Source organism: Talpa europaea (genome assembly GCF_964194135.1).
Source record: "Talpa europaea genome assembly, chromosome: 10".
Taxonomy (NCBI): domain Eukaryota; kingdom Metazoa; phylum Chordata; class Mammalia; order Eulipotyphla; family Talpidae; genus Talpa; species Talpa europaea.
The window spans coordinates 3,245,986-3,265,163 of NC_140077.1; the positions used below are offsets into that span (position 1 = coordinate 3,245,986).

General features: G+C 55.9%; 1 protein-coding gene across 1 annotated transcript in view; it reads left to right on the top strand.

Annotated features, from left to right (window-relative positions):
• ADAM12 (ADAM metallopeptidase domain 12) overlaps positions 1–19,178 on the top strand; it is a gene marked incomplete at both ends in the record, with an annotated part of 118,630 nt that overhangs the window by 90,467 nt on the left and 8,985 nt on the right. Inside the window, 7 exons of the mRNA XM_084244528.1 lie at positions 2,507–2,615; positions 2,716–2,914; positions 7,172–7,249; positions 9,384–9,492; positions 11,554–11,689; positions 12,555–12,663; positions 13,959–14,138. Of these exons, the coding sequence (XP_084100654.1) occupies positions 2,507–2,615; positions 2,716–2,914; positions 7,172–7,249; positions 9,384–9,492; positions 11,554–11,689; positions 12,555–12,663; positions 13,959–14,138 (920 nt within the window). The remainder of the gene's footprint in view (positions 1–2,506; positions 2,616–2,715; positions 2,915–7,171; positions 7,250–9,383; positions 9,493–11,553; positions 11,690–12,554; positions 12,664–13,958; positions 14,139–19,178) is intronic.

Consider the following 19,178-nt stretch of genomic DNA (forward strand, 5'->3'; position numbering starts at 1 on the left):
AGAGCGGGGAGCAGAGCAGGCAGAAGGACCAAAGTACACTGCTGAGGGGAGCAGCGGGCGGCAGGAGAGGTCTGCGCGCCATGTGGGACCCTCCTCCAGTGGCCGGGGAGCAGCCAGGGATCGAACCGGCGCCGCAGAGGCCGCGGGCAGCTTCGCAACCCAGCGCTCAACCGCTGCGCCACCGGGGAGGCCCGGAAGTTATATTTTTAATCTTGTGAGGATCTCCAGCTGTTTCCCATGGAGGCTGGGCCAGTTTCCCTTCCCTCCGCAGCACTGCTGGCCTGACTCCTCAGCTTGTTTCTTTGTGGGCTGGCTTCCCCCTGAAAAGCTTCCAAGTCATTGTATTGAGAATTTTCCATTCATTTCCTGCAGCAGTGGAGCGTCAACAATAAGGCATTGAGGCACCCGCAGTTTCTCTCTCCTCCTCTGGGAGGGAGGCCCCCGGGGGCTTGGGCTCAAGGGCTCGTCACCTAGTTCAGGCCAGCACAGGAGAAACCAGCAGGCAGCTGTGTCTTGGCCTGCCAAGGTGCTCTTTGGAAAGGGGTTTGGTGGAGGTAGGGCCAGCCCAAGAACAGGTGGGCGACCAGGAGTCTGCTGGTGGTCCTGGAGGAAAAGGAGTCTGGCCTGCAAGGGCTTCCGAGGGGAAGGCAGAGCAGGACTGTGCCTGGACCGGAAAGACGGTTTGGTTTTCCGTCCATTTGCTCATTTCCACCATTTACTCATCGTGTGACCCTCAGCAAGCCTGCAGGGTGGTGAAAGCTGTGCAAAGGGCTATGTGGGCCTCCAAGGCGGGGATAAGGATTTAAGATCCGTGTGTGTACCTGGTATGTGACCCACCCATGCTGGAGCCCCAGGGCGGGCCAGGGTGTGCTTGTGTGTACCTGGTATGTGACCCACCCATGCTGGAGCCCCAGGGCGGGCCAGGGTGTGCTTGTGTAAGGGCGAGGGAAGGCGCAGCTGCGAGGATGCTCTTTGTCCCTCATCCTCCTCACCCCGCCCTCTAACAGGTTGGTGAGAAAGCCTAGGAGGGAAGGATGTGGGAGCAGAGGGCCCATGGCATGCGCTGGTGCTGTCACACCGCGAGCAAAGATGCGAGCCTGGGAGCAGTAAACAAAGCCTGATGCTAAGGACCGGGGCCCTCAGCTTTCCCGTGACAGAGAATTGTGTCTGGTTTGGGGTGATGCCCTGATAAAGGGGTATGGGGAGGCGCCTCTAAAATAGTTTTAAAGACAGCATGGGGAAATGAGAGGCCCAGGGCCAGAGTGATATTTTTCCCATGTCAGTGGCTGAACCCCTTGCCGGCCTCAGCTGTGGCCGGGTGTTGTTGGGTTCGATGTGCCTGCCGTCTAAGTGAGGTGCCGAGCACGTCTGCTCACAGCTGAGGGCACGGAGCCGGGTGCGGGCTGAAGGAAGGAGGAGGGGTCGTGTCTCCCGGGAGCAGGGGCGCCTGTCCGCTGTTCGGTGGCATCTGAAACAGCACAGGGAGCCCCAGGGCTGGCAGCGCAGGGGCCAGGGGCCGAGCGGGGCTCTGGGCCAGGTGCGTCCCGGCAGGTGGACGGGAATGTGAGGGCGCGTCCGGCCGGGACAGCGTGGGGAGAGGAGCAGCGGTCACTCCCGGGCACGGCTCCTTCTCGATGTGGAGCGTTTTCCTGACTTTCTGAGAGCGCCTTCAGCAGCTGTCACTACTCTTTGGGTTTGGAGCCTCCAAAACTTGGGCAGTGCCACCTGCAATTTATCTGCTTTCTCTCCCTGGCAGGAAGATGTGCTAAGAACAGTTGTTTCCTGGGCCCCCGGCTCCCGCGGGCCTCCCTGCTGGGCCGTGGCCTCGGGTCTCATCTCCGCGGCCCCTGGGGGGCCCAGTGCCCTGCACGTGGTGGGGCCTGTGCGTGCTCTCCCGGGCGCCTCCGGGGCTGGACAAGCTCCTTGTGTGCCTCGCTGGTCTGACCTCCCCCACATTAGTCACTACTCCGTGCAGCCGCGCTCGCCTGCGCCCTCTCACCGGAATTGCGCGGGAAGTCGTTAAAGAGAACAAGCCTCCCCTCTCCCAGCAGCCAGCCGGCCGGCCCCTCGCTGGGCTGCAAGGGCTGGGCTGCCGCCAGGCCTCACCTCCCCAGAGGCCGCCCCGGCCCTGAGCACCGAGGAGGGAGCTCTCGCTGCTTGACCTGAGCTGCGCACAGGGGCTGCTGCCCCGGCCCCCGCCGCCAGCTGCCACGTGTCAGCGGGATGCTAGCGTGGTTTCCCGGGCCACAGACACACCTCCCCTGTACCTGAAGGCCCGGTGCCTTTCATTTTTTTTAAAAGATTCATTTATGCATTCAAGAGCTGAGGTGCAGGCCAGAGGTGCGGGGGCTGAGAGGATTCCCCAGAGACAGAGTGGGGCGCAGAACAGGCAGATGGACTGAAATCCACTGCTGCGGGGAGCAGCGGGGAGGCAGGAGCGGTCTGCGCCGTGGAAACTACTGGCGACACCTGCGGGAGGTGAAAGGGCGCCTTGCTTCTGTTGCAGGTGCTAAGCCGGCCCCGGGGATCTGCTTCGAGAGAGTCAACTCTGCAGGCGACCCCTACGGCAACTGCGGGAAGGACTCAAAGAGCTCCTTCGCCAAGTGTGAGACCAGGTACAGAGGGTGCGCCCCACGCCGGCCACGGGAGCCCCCCACCCCCACAGGGCTGCTTCCAGACCTCCCCCTCTGGGGCCCTTTGTTCTCGCCCCTCCAGAGATGCTCAGTGTGGAAAAATCCAGTGTCAAGGAGGCGCCAGCCGGCCCGTCATTGGTACCAACGCTGTTTCCATAGAAACGAACATCCCACTGCAGGAAGGTGGTCGCATCCTGTGCCGGGGGACCCACGTGTACCTGGGCGATGACCTGCCGGACCCCGGGCTGGTGCTTGCAGGCACCAAGTGTGCAGAGGGGAAGGTAAGGCACCTGGCATCCTAGCCAGCACCCCACGGGCCGCTGAGGGCGTGCGTCCAGGGCTGAGTTGTGGGGCTGTTTTTCTCAACCCACTGCTTCCCAGAACCTTGTCTCTGAAAGCAAGTTCTTTGCACCTAGATGAAAAAAATCAGCAAGTCCTAGCGTCTGGCTGACCACCGAGATCAGCCTGTGGAGAAATCAAACTTGTTTTCTCACCTTTTCCAGCTGATACCGTCATTTCAGGGCTTCAGGCCTAGACTCCCAGCCCAACGGGTCCCAGGCTGCGGGGCGGCGCCGAGTCCAGCCCCTAGACCACCAGGGGCTGGTTTCTCACGAAGCCGCAGCGGGAACTCCGCAGACGCTCAGATAAGCAAGCGAGAAGAGGCAGATTTGTTTAGAGACAGAAAAGGTTTATTGATGAGAAAAGGAACAGAAATAAAGTGGGACTCCCGGGCCAGGGAGGGGCAAGGAAGCCAAAGTGGAGCCGAGCCTCGGGGAATGTAGACCGTCTAGCCCTGATCCAGTCCCTCCGATTCGTTAGTGCTCGGTGGTCTTGTTACAGGGCAGGGAGGGGGGCAGCCCAGACCCGCAAACCTGCCTGCTCTAAACAGGGTCTGCCATCCGCCGCATCGCACAAAACATAAAGAAAAGTAACTTTAATACAGTTAGGAAACAAGACAGGAAGGCAAAGAACATAGTTTCTAAATCAAGCACCCAAAGTGACCCGTCCCCTCGTGGGTAAAAGTCCACCCCAGCAGGATTGGCCCAGAGCAGGGCCCCAAAGCTGCCACAAATCCTAAGCGCCTTCCCGTGGGGACCCACAGAAAAGGATCAGAAACACCCAGACAAGTCTGGGAGGAAAAGAGCAAATCAAGACAAAAACTGCCACTGTCGCCTCCCCACGGGTCTCACCCACGTCTGTGTCACCCCATCCACGACCAAAAGGCAAGCGCAGCTTCTTCACGTGTCTCTCGGCTCCATGCGCCTCCTCCAGGTCTCCTTCTGGCTCCATCCTGCTTCCTTCCTCAGTCTCTTCTGCAGCTTCTTCTCTCCCTGCTCAGCTCCACCCTCCCTTGGGTGGGGCAGGGAACCTGGAACCTCCCCCTTTCCTGGGGACCCCCCTGTTATAGTCTCACTGCCTAATTGTCTCTGTGCCCAGAACTCCGTCTGTGCGCCCCAGCCCTGATCTTCGCATACTTCTCTTTGTCATCCTTGTTCCGGAACGTCCTGTTGCCCCTCGTCCTGGGAGTGTGCTTAGCCCCCTTCAGTGGTTGACCTTCTCTCTGGAGCCCTCCTTATTCCCCCGAGGCTTTTCCTATTTTATTCTGACCCGAAGGGCTCTCCGCTTGCCCTGCGCCCTCACCCGAGTGCCCCGTGGGGCCCAGTCAGGAAATCACTGGCAAGGAAATGAAGTTGCCTCCTGGGTTGTTTTGGGGAACGTGGCCGCGGCGAGTCAGTGGAGGCCTGTTCTCACCTGGACAGGAGGGGGTCAGGTGTGTTTCCAGAGAGAATGGGGGGAGGAGACAGGACAGTCTTAGCCAAAGGGGGGGGGGCGATGAGATATTTTGAGGTTTAGAAGTAAAGTGAAAAATGGAAACGAAGGAAAGAAGTGGGGGGGTTCACGTTCTGCCCATGGATCGTCTCACCACCCCATCAGGCGGCAGCCAGCGGCTTCAAATGTTTGAGAAAGATGAGTCAACCCCGCCTGACTTCCGCAGGCTGCATGTTCACTTGGAGGTCACGTGAGGTCACAGAGCAGAAGGACAGAGGCGGCTCCTGCAGCCGAGGCCCACAAGGGTCCCCTTCACGCCCCCCTCCCGGCGCCAGCCGCAGCGCGTACAGCGGAAGCGGGGCGATCTCTGGACGTGCCGAGCCTCCTGGGGTCTTCCCGAGCCGCACACCCCAGCTCACGTTCGGGCCTTGACGTTAGAGCAACAGAGTTTGTAAAACAGTCTGAATGGCCAGGGCCAGCAGCCCCGAAGCGGGAATGCCAGAGACTCAACTTATCCGTGGGTTTCCCTCCGCGGGAAGACCCGTGGGCTCCGTGGGCTCCGTGGGCTCCGAGGGCCCGTCTGCTGGGCGCGAGGCCTTCCACGGCGTCTCAGCCTCCCCTGGGTTCCAGAACCGCCTCTGCCCACACGGCTCTCCTGGGGTCCTGCTGTGCTCATCGCCTGCACCTCAGACAATTTATTTTATCTGCTGGAATGTGATGATCCCCCGGCCGCAGCCATGCTTGGCAGCCCGATTTTCAAGGGCGTTCCGGGAGCCTGGTGTGAGCCGTGGGGGCGGGTGGTGAAGATCCCTTAGGAAGGGTCGGCTTGATTAAAAATGCTTCTGCAATCTCAGACTCTGCCTTGGCCTGCACTAATTTGTAACTTTTTATGGGAGATAAAGTGCCTGAGCCCTGGAGTCTGGCGAATGTTATACACCTTTGAAATTAGACTCAGCTCCCCCCACCAGCCCACTCTCATTTAGCAAATGACGGCCTCTGTGAAGGCGGGATAAGTACAAGGGGATTCAGCTGCTTCCTCCGCCGGGCACTTCTGTCGATGGTTTATGTCCACGATAGCGCCTGTCCGCCGGCGCTTTGGAAGACTTCCACTGGCTTCGCCGAGGCTCTGAGTCTGTGCAGACCCAGCGTAAGGACTAGTTCATCTCGCCCGCTCCTGTATCTTGTAATGGAGGGGAAAAAAAATGCTGGAATGTAGATTCCTTTGCAAGCTCTACAGTCACAAAAAATCAGTTATAACGTCCGTGTAAAGGGCAGGAACAGACACGGTGCAGGTTTTCTAGGACCCAGCAGACCAGGTAAAGGAGGAGTCAGAGCCCTCAGTGGCTTTTGCGGGTCTTTTATTGGGATTTACCAAGCACACGGCAGGCAGGGGCGCTGGGGGGCCGGGAGGCTGGCAGGCCCCAGCCCCCAGCAAGTCTTCACTCTGTCTGGGCTCTCCGGCCTTCGCTGCTTCTCTGTCGGCTTCTGTTCATTCTCGGCTTCTACTGGCGTCCCCGTGACGCCGCCCTTGAAAGCCCCGTCTTAGCCAGGGGAATCCCATCTACCTAGGCCCACACCCTATTCCAGGTGCCGCCATCAGGCATGCGTTCAGGACTGCGAAGATCCATCATCTATCCTGATGGCAGGAGGGCAGAAAAGCCTGACATTTTTCCTTGCCCTACAGTCAGGATTGACTGAATTGTTTAAGATGTTGAAGAATTCGATTGTGTTCACGTGTGAGTCTGGAAATGTGCTGAGTGTGGGGCTGGCAGTGCCCAGGCAGTGCCCCATGGAGGAGGCACGATTCACCCAGAGGAGAGTCTCCCCGAAACATCCCTTGGCTTCTCTTGGTAAATGCACACACGGGCCTGTGTGTGGTTGTGGAGCCGGCGTGCGCTGCTGCCGTGCTTACAGCTGCCCCCACTGCCCGCCCTGGTGACCCCTTAATCACAAGTTCTTACCTCGCAAAGCCATAAAAGGGAATTCACGGGCCGTTCAGATAAGTAAGCAGAGAGAAGCAAACCTTGTTTAAGAAAGTAAAACTTAAGCCTCCCCAGGTGGAGCAGCGGTTGAGCGCTGGGTTGCGAAGCTGCCCGGCAGCCTCTGCAGCACCGGTTTGATCCCCGGCTGCTGGCGAGGGTCCCACATGGCGTGCAGACCTCTCCTGCTGCACCCGCTGCTCCCCTCAATAGTTTATTTCATCAGTCTGCCTGTTCTGCTCCCCGCTCTGGCTCTGGTGAATCCTCTCACCCTCCCGTGCTTCTGACTGTACCCAGTGCTTGTATAAATAAATCTTTAAAAAAAAAAAAAGTAAAGCTTATCTAGGGAAAAAAACAAAAGCAAAGACCCCGGGGGTGATGTACCCGGGAGGGGCAAGGGAGTGTTCTGGAGTCCTGCTGCGGGAACACACTTTCCCACCTAATTCTTCTAAAATTCCGTCATCTCTCTGTGACCAGTCAGTTCTCGGTGGTCTCACTTAATCTGCCACGGTGCCTGGACTCTCCCCGCATCACAGCCTTATCAGAGAACCCCGCTTCTTATTGCCCCTGTCCAGGGACAGCCACTGTCCCTGGTGTTGGGGTATCTGATTAACCCCCCTTGGAGTTTGCTGCCCTTATCTCGGGGGCTTCCCTTAGCCCCTCTGTTGTCCTGATCTCGGAAGTCTCTTTCTCCCGAAGCCCCAGCCTGCGCTGTCCCTGAAGCTGCCTGGTTAACCCGACTCAGTTGCAGAGGGCCTGAGAGGGCTGTTGTTTTCCTCCCTTCTGCAGCTCTGCCTCAACCGCCGGTGTCAGAATATCAGCGTCTTCGGGGTTCTGGAGTGTGCCAGGCAGTGCCGCGGCAGAGGGGTAAGCAGGGAAGAGGGCCCTCGCCAGCCAGACTCACCCCATGAGCCCCCACCCACCCCCCTAGCCGAGCACTCAGGCCTTCCTAAGATCTGGACATCCATGACTTTAAACATATAGAAACTTCTCGATATTTTCTTCTGAAGACAGTCATTTCCTTTGACCTTCACACAGCAAAAGAAATGGTTTTTATTTAACAAAGAAAATCAGATTGAGCAGTAATTATCTTTCAAATTAACATTCTGTGATTTTAAGAAAGGACTTTGTCATCTTGAAAGTAATTTCAAAAGTGACCTTCCTTCTGGGAGGGTTCTGCATTACCATTTCAAACAGAGCTGCCCCCCAGCACCCCAGGGGCAGAGTCGCCTCTGAACCCAAATACTTCCAAAAGGAATTAAGGAAAGAAGACAGAGCAGACGGCCACACGTTCCTGGAGTCGCATACAATGGCCTTCGACCAAAGGCTGTTATTTTAGTTCAGAGACATTTTAGGGGAGAAGACTCTAATTATTTAAAACATCATTTATTTTTCCTGATGGGCTTAATTATTTCCAGTGGAATCATATTCATCTTGATTAGCCACACCAGTAGCTCATTTGTTCTTGTGAGACCTGTCCTATAGAAATCATGCTCCAAATTCTATTTTCAAATCTTGCAGACACTATTCTTCTGTAGAAATGGGGGGGCGGTTTGTGGCCATAGAAGAGGGGGCGCCACCTCCAGTGGGCTTGCTGAGTCAGGCGACACAGGATATAAAATGAAATCTTTTTCTGTCTCCATGGATCGTGGATTTCCCTCAAATGCAAGACGATCCACTGTGGCCTCTTTATCTTCCGACAGAGCAACCCAGGCCCAGGAACAGCGAGCAGTGCCCCCAGGTTGCGTGGTCATGGGGAGCAGGGCTAAGTGGGGGCCCTGGGCTCCTCGCTCTCCCACACCCTAGGGCCCCAGCATGCCGGGAAGGCCCAGGTCTTTTGGGTGGGTGGAGCAGACCCCCCGGCAGCACCCCCACCTGGGGTGTCAGGGGCCCTCTCCACTACCAGCTATGTCACGGGCACATGGCTGTGAGTTGTGGGGAGACCCCACAAAACTGTGGGGACAGCACCTAGACCTGGGGGATCTGGCCGAGGCCATGCTGGGTCACGACCTGACTCTGCAGGCAGCCTCAGTGCGGGCTCCCCTTGTGCAGGCGGCTGGTTCACCAGGAAGCCAGTGCAGACAGGGGACCCCACGGACCAGACACACCTCCACACCTTTTCTTTCTCCATGTGTGCAAGACTTTGCTGCAGGGCTGAGGCCGGCAGCCCTGAGCTAACTCCCAGACTGAGCCTCCAGGTGCCTCCTCGGTGGGACCAAGTGCGTCCCTTTAAGTGGCAGGGAGCACAGGAGCCACCTAGCCTGTCCCTCCGGCCTGCCCCGCTGCAGCTCCGCAGCCAGGCTTGTGCAAAGTCTTGTGCAGCCAAAGTCTTCAGCGCAAAGTCACAGAATCCGCGCGCTCTTGTTCTCATGCCCCCTGTGCTGGTTCACGCAGTAGGTCTCGAGTGACCGGGGAACAAGACGGACGGAAAGGCAAGCGGGAGCCGGCCCTGTCCACAGTGCTCTGGTCTCCCAGGAAGGACATGTGTCCGGGGCCCACCCAGAGTGAGGCCCCCGCCCCGCTTCCTTGGCACCTTTCCTGCCGCCCAGAGCCAAGCTCGCACCATGAGGCCCGGCAGCCCCCAGGAGGCTGCCAGAAGGAGGCGGGTATTGCCTGGTCTCCTCTTTCAGGCCCCCCCCCAGGTCTGATTGGACGGTAGCACCAACTAGCTCGCGGCTCCCACCTGATGGGGCATCCCCTAATCCCAGCACTGAATCCCCGGGCTACACTGCCTGCAGCTGGAGGAGCCACAGCGGGCCCCGGGGCACCGCCATCCGCCATCCCTGCTGGCCTCTGCCTGCAGCCGGAGCCCCAGTGGGGCCACTGGTGACCGTGAAAGACTCGTCACCTGCTGCCGCTCGCTCTGCCGAAAGCAGCTTCTGGGGCCACTTGCCAGAGCCCCAAGGTGGGGGGTCTCCAGGTCCAGCCCGGCGGGGCTCTAAGAGTCCCGGCAGGGCCGGGCTCTGAAGCTGCTTCCCCGCTGGGGTCCCCCCGCTGCCAGGTCTGCAACAACAGGAAGAACTGCCACTGCGAGGCCCGCTGGGCGCCGCCCTTCTGCGACCGGGTTGGCTTTGGAGGGAGCACGGACAGCGGCCCCAGCCGGCAAGCAGGTGAGCGCGACGGGCCGGGGGCAGAGGTGCTGGGCTCCCCGCTGTGCTGGAACCTGACGTTGGCGGGGACTCGGCTCTGTTTTGACCGCGGGAAGTAAGGCAGCTCTCAGTCTGCGGCCCTTCTGGTGGGCATAAGGGCATCTCGACAGCAAACTGCCCGAGCGCTGTGAGCCCTGCCGCAGAGCTACAGGGCTGCAAAGGTCAGGCTCTGTGCCGGGCCCAGGGGGGTGAGGTTGAATGCCTCTAAGCTCTCACTAGGAGACACCCCCCACCCCCCACCCCACCGGCCCAGCCCCAGCGCCACTCCCAGCAGGAGCAGCAGTCGTGGCAACAGCCTGCTTGGTGCATGCACCTGCCGGCAGGCCTCACCGGTGGTGTCCCCCCTAAAGCCGAGGACGCGGAGGCGGGTCACCGCCCTCTCCCCACATGCGGAGGTCCGGAGGCGCGGGGCTCAGCGCCCGTCTGAAGTGGCACGGCCAGGACAGCAGTGAGTCTGTCTCTCTCTGGGGCAGCTGAGCTGGGCTAGAGGCCTGAGTGCCCAAACGACCTTGAGATTCTCAACCTCGAGAAATGGCCTCCAGGTGCTGACTGTTTGCGCTGAGCTCTGGCTGGCGGTTGCGGGGCAAGGCCCGGTGAGGTTTGATGTGAAAGGAGCAAGGCGAAGAAGAAAGGCCGTGAAGACAGGGCCCCCTGGGGGGCAGGGGGTGTTGCCCAGGGACACCCAGACAGTGGCCCACGCTGCCGCAGAGGACGTGGCACGTCCCTGGGTCCCGCTGCGAGCAGCACATTGACCCGTGACTCGACCGTCATTTCCATGACAACAGACACAACATGCGCAGGGCCAGGCCGGGGCAGCGCGCGGGAGGGCAGGACCCTCTGCACCGTGTCGCGAGGAGGGGTCATCCTGCTTGATTGAGTGTGGACGTGCCTCCACATGGCTCCCGCGGTCACCACCTCGGCCCCCGCCTGCAGCAGGCAGAAACAGAGTAGACAGCTGCCGTCAGTGAGGGGGGGTTGTGCGGAAGGAGGGCTCCAGAGGACACGGTGCTCGCTGGACAGGGCGGGAGTCACCAAACTGCCCAGGTTTCTGGTCGAGCAGCTCAATGGTTGGCGCTTTTTATGGCAATATGGAGATAGGCGCCCGGGTCGGGGGAGGAACCAGCTCATTTGGGGGCCTTGTGAGTGTCCAGCTGGATAAATTGATTCGTTTAAGAGTTAGGCATTTGATTGTGAGGAACTAGAACCCGTGGCTCAAGAGTCCAGCGAAAGACCACAGACAGCAGGCCGAGGAGCCAGCGTGGCGCGTGGGCCAGGAAGCCCAGGCTCCCCCAGCATCACGCCGCCCCTGCTGATGGTCCAGTTAGGCTGAGACACGTCCCGACAGGCCTCGCTGGCTGGGGACAAAGGCCGGACACGAGAAGCGTGAGGGTCCCCCTGTGGGCGCCGGCCAGGCCCCGGGCCTGAGGAGCGGTGTTCCCTCCACAGAAGGGACCTGCAGGAGCAAACTCGTGGAGCTGAGGGCCAGGCAGGACCCTGGGGGTGAATTGGCCTCTTCCTCCCACACCCTGAGGAACCTGGGTGTCCCTGTGTTCACCACGTGGACGAGTCCCGGGCGAGGATGTGTCCAGGGAGTAGACACGGGCTCCCGGGGAAAGGAGTCGGCCCCCAGAGGCGGGATTTTAAGTCCCTAATAGTGAAACAGGGCCAGGGTAAGCACACGAAGGGCTGAGGAGGAAGGGCTGGGTCGCTCTGCAGTGGTGGGTGCGAGACAGGCTTTCGTTTGGGGGCCCCTTTTAATCTGACAGGCTTTTAATGATGGTCCCGGTGACTTTCTATGGTCACTGCCCCCTCTTGGTGCACGTGGGGTCCTCTGTGGTCAGCGCGGGTTCCACCTCCCAGACCGAAGTCCCGGCAGCAAGCCCCACAGCTGAGCATTGGCGCGACCGCTGATGGAGGCTGGTCCGGTGACCGCTAGGCACTGCCCCTGCCATCGGTGTCGCCCTGGTGCCCCCTCATGCTCTTCACGTGACTGTCCCCTGAGCCGGAGACCTTTCATTGCAGATAACCAAGGGTTAACTATCGGGATCCTGCTGACCATCCTGTGTCTGCTTGCTGCCGGGCTTGTGGTTTACCTCAAGAGGAAGGCCTTGCTACGACTGCTGTTTACAAATAAGAAGACCACCATCGAGAAGCTAAGGTGCTGGGCTGGGCCGTCTCTGTGGGAAATGGTGTTTGAAAGGACGGGCCTGCAGCTGCCTCTCGGCTGTTCGCCTTGGAAGGAAGAGGCCAGATTTCCTGGACATTCAGAAGACACTTTTTGGCATTTTTAAGTTCCTGCCAGACCAACTGTCTCCTTTACTTTCCCTTCAAACGCTGTGCAGCTTATTATAGAAAAGAGCAGGGTCATTGATGAATTCTGCTGATGTGTGTTTTTCACGCCTACATTAGTACTTTTTTTTTTTTTTAAAGATTTATTTATTTATACAAGCACTGGGTACAGCCAGAAGCGCGGGAGGGTGAGAGAATTCACCAGAGCGGGGAACAGAACAGGCAGACTGACGAGATACACTGCTGAGGGGAGCAGCGGGCGGCAGGAGAGGTCTGCGCGCCATGTGGGACCCTCACCCGGTGGCCGGGGAGCAGCCGGGGATCGAACCGGTGCTGCAGAGGCTGCAGGCAGCTTTGCAGCCCAGCGCTCAACCCCTGCGCCACCGGGGAGGCCCACATTAGTACTTTTTACGAGACGGATATGTAGAGTTTTTTTCATCAGTTTGGGTAACTTTTGATCCAAATATCTTCAAAGCCATTATAGCTGAAATGCCAGCTTTGTACCTAATGCCTCCCTCGTGCGGCAAAGCTGTGTTTCTATGAGTGATAAGAATTTATCAGAATGGCAGCTGGGGGGGTGGGGAGAATCGATATTTTTTAATCTTCTGAGAGGATAATTTTCCTTTATTGTTTACCGCACTGAGTTGAAGTCAGCACCTTGCACTTTGAGCATGACTGTGCAAATAGAGAAAGTTAAATCGTGAAAGCTGATCGTGTTTTGGGGTTTCCTCCAGGTGTGTGCGGCCGCCCCAGACACCCGGAGCCTCCCAGCCCGGTCAGGCTCACCTCGCCCCCCTTGGCCAGGGCCTGATGCGGAAGCCGCCACATTCCAGTGCGCCGAAGGTGAGTGCATGGATGTGAGGAGGACCCCAGAGTGGGAATGATCCTCGAGGGGCCCCCCAGAAGAGGCTGAGTCCAGGCGATCGGCAAGACAGACTGACGGAAGGGACAGTCAGGGCCCGCAGGGAGGTTCTCAGTGCCCAGGGAAGCACGGCTGGACCCGCATGGGTGGACCGAGTCCCCGCATGGCATGGCAGGGGGCTCATCGTCAGCCTGCTGCCTCCAGTCATCCTGACTGGCCAGATTCCCAGGGGGCCTCTGGGCCCACCACCCACGCAGGCTTGTGACCCTCAGCCCCTTCTGGCCACCGACTCGGTTTGGGTGAGCTGATTTGCGCCCCCTGCTACTCCCGGGGTGTTGCTAAGACTTACCCAGAGCCTCGGCCCTTCCAGCTGCTCTGGCCCTGCTGGTGGGAGCTCTGTCCACCCACCATCACGGAGAACTGGCCCCTAACCCGGGGTGCCTCCCGGCTCCCTGCTGTCTCTTCACCTTCCACTCCCCTGGGGAATTAGCACCAGGGTCCACTCGAATTTTTCATTTTCCCCACCAAAGAAATGTTGAACACTGAGCTTAATGTGTCCAGGTGACAGCCGTGAGCAGTCAGCGGTCAGCACTGAGCTTGAGAAATCATTGCCCCATATCCAGCAGGCAATGGACTGTCTATGTCCCCATCCAAAGAGTGTCAGGTGTCAGGCCCCAGAGCGGAGGCGGCTGCTCCTCGTGAGCTTTTGCTCCTTGCATGGGCAGCGTGGGCCTGGAGCAGCAGCAGCTTTGCCAGTGAGCCCCAAGACCATCACCAGGCAGGGGGACAAATGGACTCTGGCATCTCCACCCAAAACGCCCCATGGCGGTGAGGGGAGTGCTCCCCGCTGCACGTTGCCACAGATGAATCTCAGAGCATTGGTGCCGCGGGAGAGCAGCCGGCCAGGACAAGAGCGCGCCCAGTGCCGCCTTCTGTGGCACTTGGAACAGGCGGGCTCATGTCTGGCGGCTGTCTGGGGAGATCCATCGTTGCAGGGAAGGGCAAGGGTGGAGGGGCGGGAACCCGTGGGGGTGTTCCCCGTTCAGCACTTGCTCATGGCAATGGTTTCGTGGTGTGGACGTCTGCCAGAGCCTACCCAATTGTGCACATGAGGGCGGCTGCGGGCCAGGGTTTTGAAGTTGAAATAAGTAGCTGTAGATTCCCCCTCCAACGATTCCTGACCTCTCTCCTGTGCCCCCACACCCACCCCAGCTGTAAGGAATCACAGAAACATTTTGAGGCCGATTCCATCATGGTTGCTTGCTTCCACCTGCAGGACAATCCCAGGAGACTCCCACAGGGTCAGAACGTGGACATCAGTGGACCCCTCACGGCCCTTGACCTCCCTCCGCCCAGTTCGCCTCAGCGAGTGCTCCTGCCCCTCCACCACGCTCCTCGGGCCCCCAGCGTTCCCGCCAGACCCCTGCCGGCCAACCCCGCGCTTCGGCAAGCCCAGGTAGGCCCTCGCCGCGCACAGCAGGGTGGGTTCAAAGCCAGACTGTGCTACTTGCCGATGACTGCACTTGGACCCGTAGCTTAGCTTTTTTTTTGGATTTGTTTTATTTATGCATACAAGAGCTGGGGTGTAGGCCAGAGGTGGGGGCGGGGGCGCAGTTGAGAGGACTCACCAGAGAGAGTGGGGAGCAGGACAGGCAGATCTACTGAAGCACACTGCTGAGGGGAGCAGCAGAGAGACAGGAGAGGTCTGCTGCGCCATGTGGGTAGCTCCCTGGCTGGGAATCGAACTCATGCTGCAGTGGCTGCCGGTAGCCTCATAGTGCTGAGATTTAACCTTTTGTGCCACCAGGGAGGCCCACCAGCAGCTTAGCTTCTGATGCCTCTGTAAATGGAGATTAGCCAGCTCCGGGTAGGGGACAATGAGGTAACGTAAAGCTTTCAGTATGGGGCTTGGTGGATAGTAAGGATAAAAGATCGTTTTAGATCCAGAATGACGGGGTCGGCCATGCAACTTACATCTACCCTGACACTTGGGAATGGCGCAGGCGCTATTAATAACTGGGCTGGACAATGAAACAGTCACTTGAGGGATAATAACGAGATCGATATCATTTCACAAGTTGGGGATGGGTAAAAATGTGTGAATGAAAACACAGCGATAATCACTGATGGTTTTTTCACTGCTATCATTGTTTTATTTTCTTCTGATGACTTTTAGTATATTTATATGTTTGTTTTAACATGTTATTCTCTACATGCGTTGATTTATATGCTGGTCTTTTGGGGCCTTAAAAGCATTCCTGTTTACTGCAGTAGCATTAAAAGTTCTTAAAGATGTTATTTTAATAATATCATTGTGTGTGGACATAGAATAATGTTTTAAGAATGTGCCAATGAATACGTGTGTTTAAGTATCGCTAATTTTCGCTTGGAGGTGGTAAATAACTCCACTATGAAAGTCTAGATGTTAATTTTGAACCAGTTAATGATTCTCTTAAGAGAATCCCTAAAAGTAGAAATAATGGGTTGAAAATGGTTCCTCCACTGAAGATTCCTGATGGATAAATATTTCTCCAGGATGTCGCATCCGTGTATGTCCCCACATTATCACAGTGCGTCCGCCACCTCGGCAGCACTGACATTTCAGGACTTTGTCAATGTGGGGCATAAAGTATCTGGTTGGTTGGTTGGTTGGTTTGTTTCGGTTTAGTGGTGCTGTCCATTCCTGAGGGGGGATGTTGTAGTTTCCTTCTGAAAATGTATCTCCTTTCGGTCCATCAGCTTTCATTTCGTGTGTTTTGAAGAGCTGCTGTTTGTGATGCACAATTAGGGGTGCTGTGTTCTCTTGAATTGACCTTGTACTATTGTGCACCGTCCCGCCTTAGCTCTGCTGGTTCCTTTTCACTGAAGTGTACTTTATCTCAGATTCGTGTATCCACTTGAGTTTTCATTAGCATCTGCAAGGTGTGTCTTTCCCCACCATTAACTTTTAACCTATGTCCTAACATTTGAAATGGATTTCCCATAGACAGCACACGACTGGGCTATGTGGATTCTTTCACACACTCTGGCCGTCAGTGTCTTTTAATAAATAGTTGTTTAGACCACGTATATTTAATGCAATCAATGTTAAGATTTAAGTCTACTGTTTCAGTATTGTTAGTTCCTGATTTTTGTAGTATTGTGCTTGCTGCTCTTTTGAATTCCTACGAGTTGAACATTTTTCTGGTGTTCCATGTTGGTTTTTCTATAGTGGTAGTTTGTTTTTTAGTCCGTCTTGTGTAGTTTTGTGTGTGGTTGCTCTAGGGCAGGTGTTCTCAACCTTGGCATCAATGACATTTATGGGCGGGGATGGCCCCGTGGCTCACAGGTGGCTTAGCAGCAGCCTGACTTCCCTCAGCTGGATGTCAGCAGCATGTCTGCAAACACTGCCAGGTGCCCTCTGGGGGCAAAATCATCTAAGTGAAACATGGCTGCTCCCGGAGATGACAAGATATGTACACAATTTGTCACAGAGTCATGGTGTCGCTATTTTATGGCAAGTGGAATGTAAAAACTTTATGCCTCTTAGGTTCCTTTATCTCCCTCCTTTTATGACACTAAGTGTTACCTTTTGGTACATTGAAAATCACTTCAGAAGTGTCATGATTGCTTTCAACCCTCAAGCATAATTTTCAAAATTGATCACAAGTTGCTTTATGAATTTTCTCCAGTTTTCCTTGTTGTAATGTATAGGAGGAATCAAGTAAAATGTGCTTATTTCATCCTGTGCAGACTCATTTCTTTACATTTCTGTGATTACTGAACCACTTTTTACATGTCTATTAACCAGTGGTGTGCTGGCAAATTGGCTGTCAAAAAAAAAAAAAAAAAGCCTGGGTTTCTAGATCTTCTCTCTGCTGTAAAATCTCCCCCCATGGCCCCCAGTCTCGCTGTTAATGTGATGTCACTGAGCGAGGACTAGACGGGCTGGTGGGAGCCTCGCTTGCCCCCAGCTTCCCGCTGCTGTTAACTATTTGTTCTCTAAACTCTTTTCTATTCTTTGCCTGTTTTTTTCCTAGTTTTTTTCTCCTTGATTTGTGAGACTATTTTCCCAGTAGATAAAGAATTTCCCAGTAGATTTACCCTTTTCCATAACTCATACACTTTCCCTTGATTTGTCTTTTTTAATGAGCTTTCTTGTATAGAAAGAATTCCAGTTTTGAATATTAAATGCATCCATCTTCTCTTTGGTGAATTTTCCCTTCCTCTCATGATTGCAGAGTTCTCTTCCACTTCAGTATTAGCTAAGATCCACAGAGAACTCATTCTGTTGACAGTTCTTTTACTTTTTTTTCTAAAGCGCCTTCAATTACACGTGGAAGGAAGGTGGTGAGCACATGCTAAGCTTTCCCGGGCCGATGACTTAAGAAGCTGATGAAATCTATGCACCCTCAGAATATGCATCAACGCAGCTTTCCCCTGTTATCAGAAAGTAGACTGTTCCTCCTTGGTATGACTTGGTGGGCTATTTGGGGGGCCAGAGAACACTTAAAAATTAGTCCATATAAATTAATGGTAACATACCAGTGTTTCCAGTCCTGAAAAATAACCCACAAAATCATACCAATGAGGATGCTCCACTTCTTTGCAGCGAGGCAAGCCCGTACTCAATATTTTGCATGCAACGTTCCACCAGCCCGGAACCTACAAGCCCCTTCCCCGGGCTGGCGTCTTCCTCCAAGAACTCAGCCAGGGCAAGCTGGGGCTGTCTCCGAAAGACCATGCGATCCGAGGGCAGATGCGTGACTTGCTGCTGGCTCTTTTTCTCCTACCCTGGCGGATGCCGGCAGGAGAAACACCTTCAAATTTTCCTTTCAAGCAGACCCTAAAGAGGCCTTGGCTCTGTTTCAGGAAGCCAAGGAAATGTTACCCTTTAAACACTAGTAACTGAAAAACCCACACCTCTCACTGCAGGCTGCTGTCTCTCGGGAGCTTTTTCGAGGCAGAGGATACAGGTCAAGCTCACGCTCCCCTCCCACCTGCGCGCGGGCACTGCGGGTAATCCCGTGCAGGTGTGGCGGATACCTGCGGGGCTCTCTGATGCAGCACGGGTTGAATTCACTGGAATTTTGTGCTTTGGCGTCCCCCTGCCTTGCCCCACACAGCCTGACACACACACACACACACACAAATTTGCCAGCTCAACAGCCCCTCAGGAAGACGCTGTCCGGAGCACTGCACTGCTGCCCACCTCGCACCTAGAAGCTGCCTCAGCTCTCTGGAGAAGACATTCCCTCTCCCCATCAACCGTTCTGTTTAATTTTTTCTTCCCACTGGAGGACAGTTGAATCAGCTCCTTCTCTGGTCCACAAACAGACCTCCCCAGGGGACCCTCCCCCCCCCCAAAGGACCCTGGGAATTTCAGCCTCTCAACCTAACTCCTCAGCCACTTTCACTCCCTTTTCATCCTCTTCGCTATCGTGGAGGAAAATCAGTGGATTCATCTACCTCGTAGCTGGCTCTGGCCAAGTTCTCCTGAACCACAAGCTGAGCATAAAAAGAAAAAGGGTGGAACTGGGAAGAGGCTAGTGACGTGAGGAAAACAGCCAGGGCTCCTGGAGGCAGGATCCCCTGCCCCTGTGTGTGGGCGCGGATCAGAGGCTCGGGGTATCTTCCCTGTGGCTGGCACTGATCTTGCCTGCCTGCGCTCCTGTCCCCTGGGGACATGCACTTCAGTGGGGAGCGCAGACAAATGGGCACACATTTGCATATCACAAGCACTTCAGAAACACTAGGGGAGCCCTCTGGCCTGGTTGCTGGGGGCAGCGTTCATCTCAGACTCTGGCAGGGAAAGAGGAGGTTAAAAAAAATACTAAAGCATAGGAGAAGTTCAGGCGTGGCTGTGGCTGGATCTCTGACACTTGGCGATGGTTAATCTTAAAATATTTTGTTTTTCTCTGATTACAACATGTTAATAATCATCCAACTTTGTACCCCCCCCCCAAAGTCCATATTTTCTGTCATCGTATCTTTTCTGTAACCCCTTGTCCACCCATCTTTCCTCTCCCTCCCAACCTCAAAGACCTCACTTCATCAGCGTCCCCTCATTTTTATACATATTTCCTTTGTCAAAACGTCCCCTACGAAAACACCCAGTATTTGTCTTTGCTTGACTTGATTTACTGCATAGAATTTCCTTGAACGCCTTCCAATTTGCTGTAAGTGGAACCATTTTGGCTTTCATTATGGCTGAAGAGTATTCCACTGTCTGGCTAGACCACGTCGTCTGGATCAGTTCCCCGTCAGCGGCACTTAGGGTGCTTCCTGGCCTAGCTACGGAATGCAGCGCTGCCATAAGCATCGCAGGGCAGAGAGTTTTCTGAGTGATGGTTTCATGTTCTTTACAGAGATGCCCGAGAGTGGGGCTGCCGAGTCATTGGATATTTCCATTTTTTATTTTTTGGGGGTAATTACAAATTGCTTTCCAAAATGACGGCACCCGTTCACATTCCTGACCTACAGTGTTGTAGGGTTCCTCTTTCTCCACGTCTTGTCC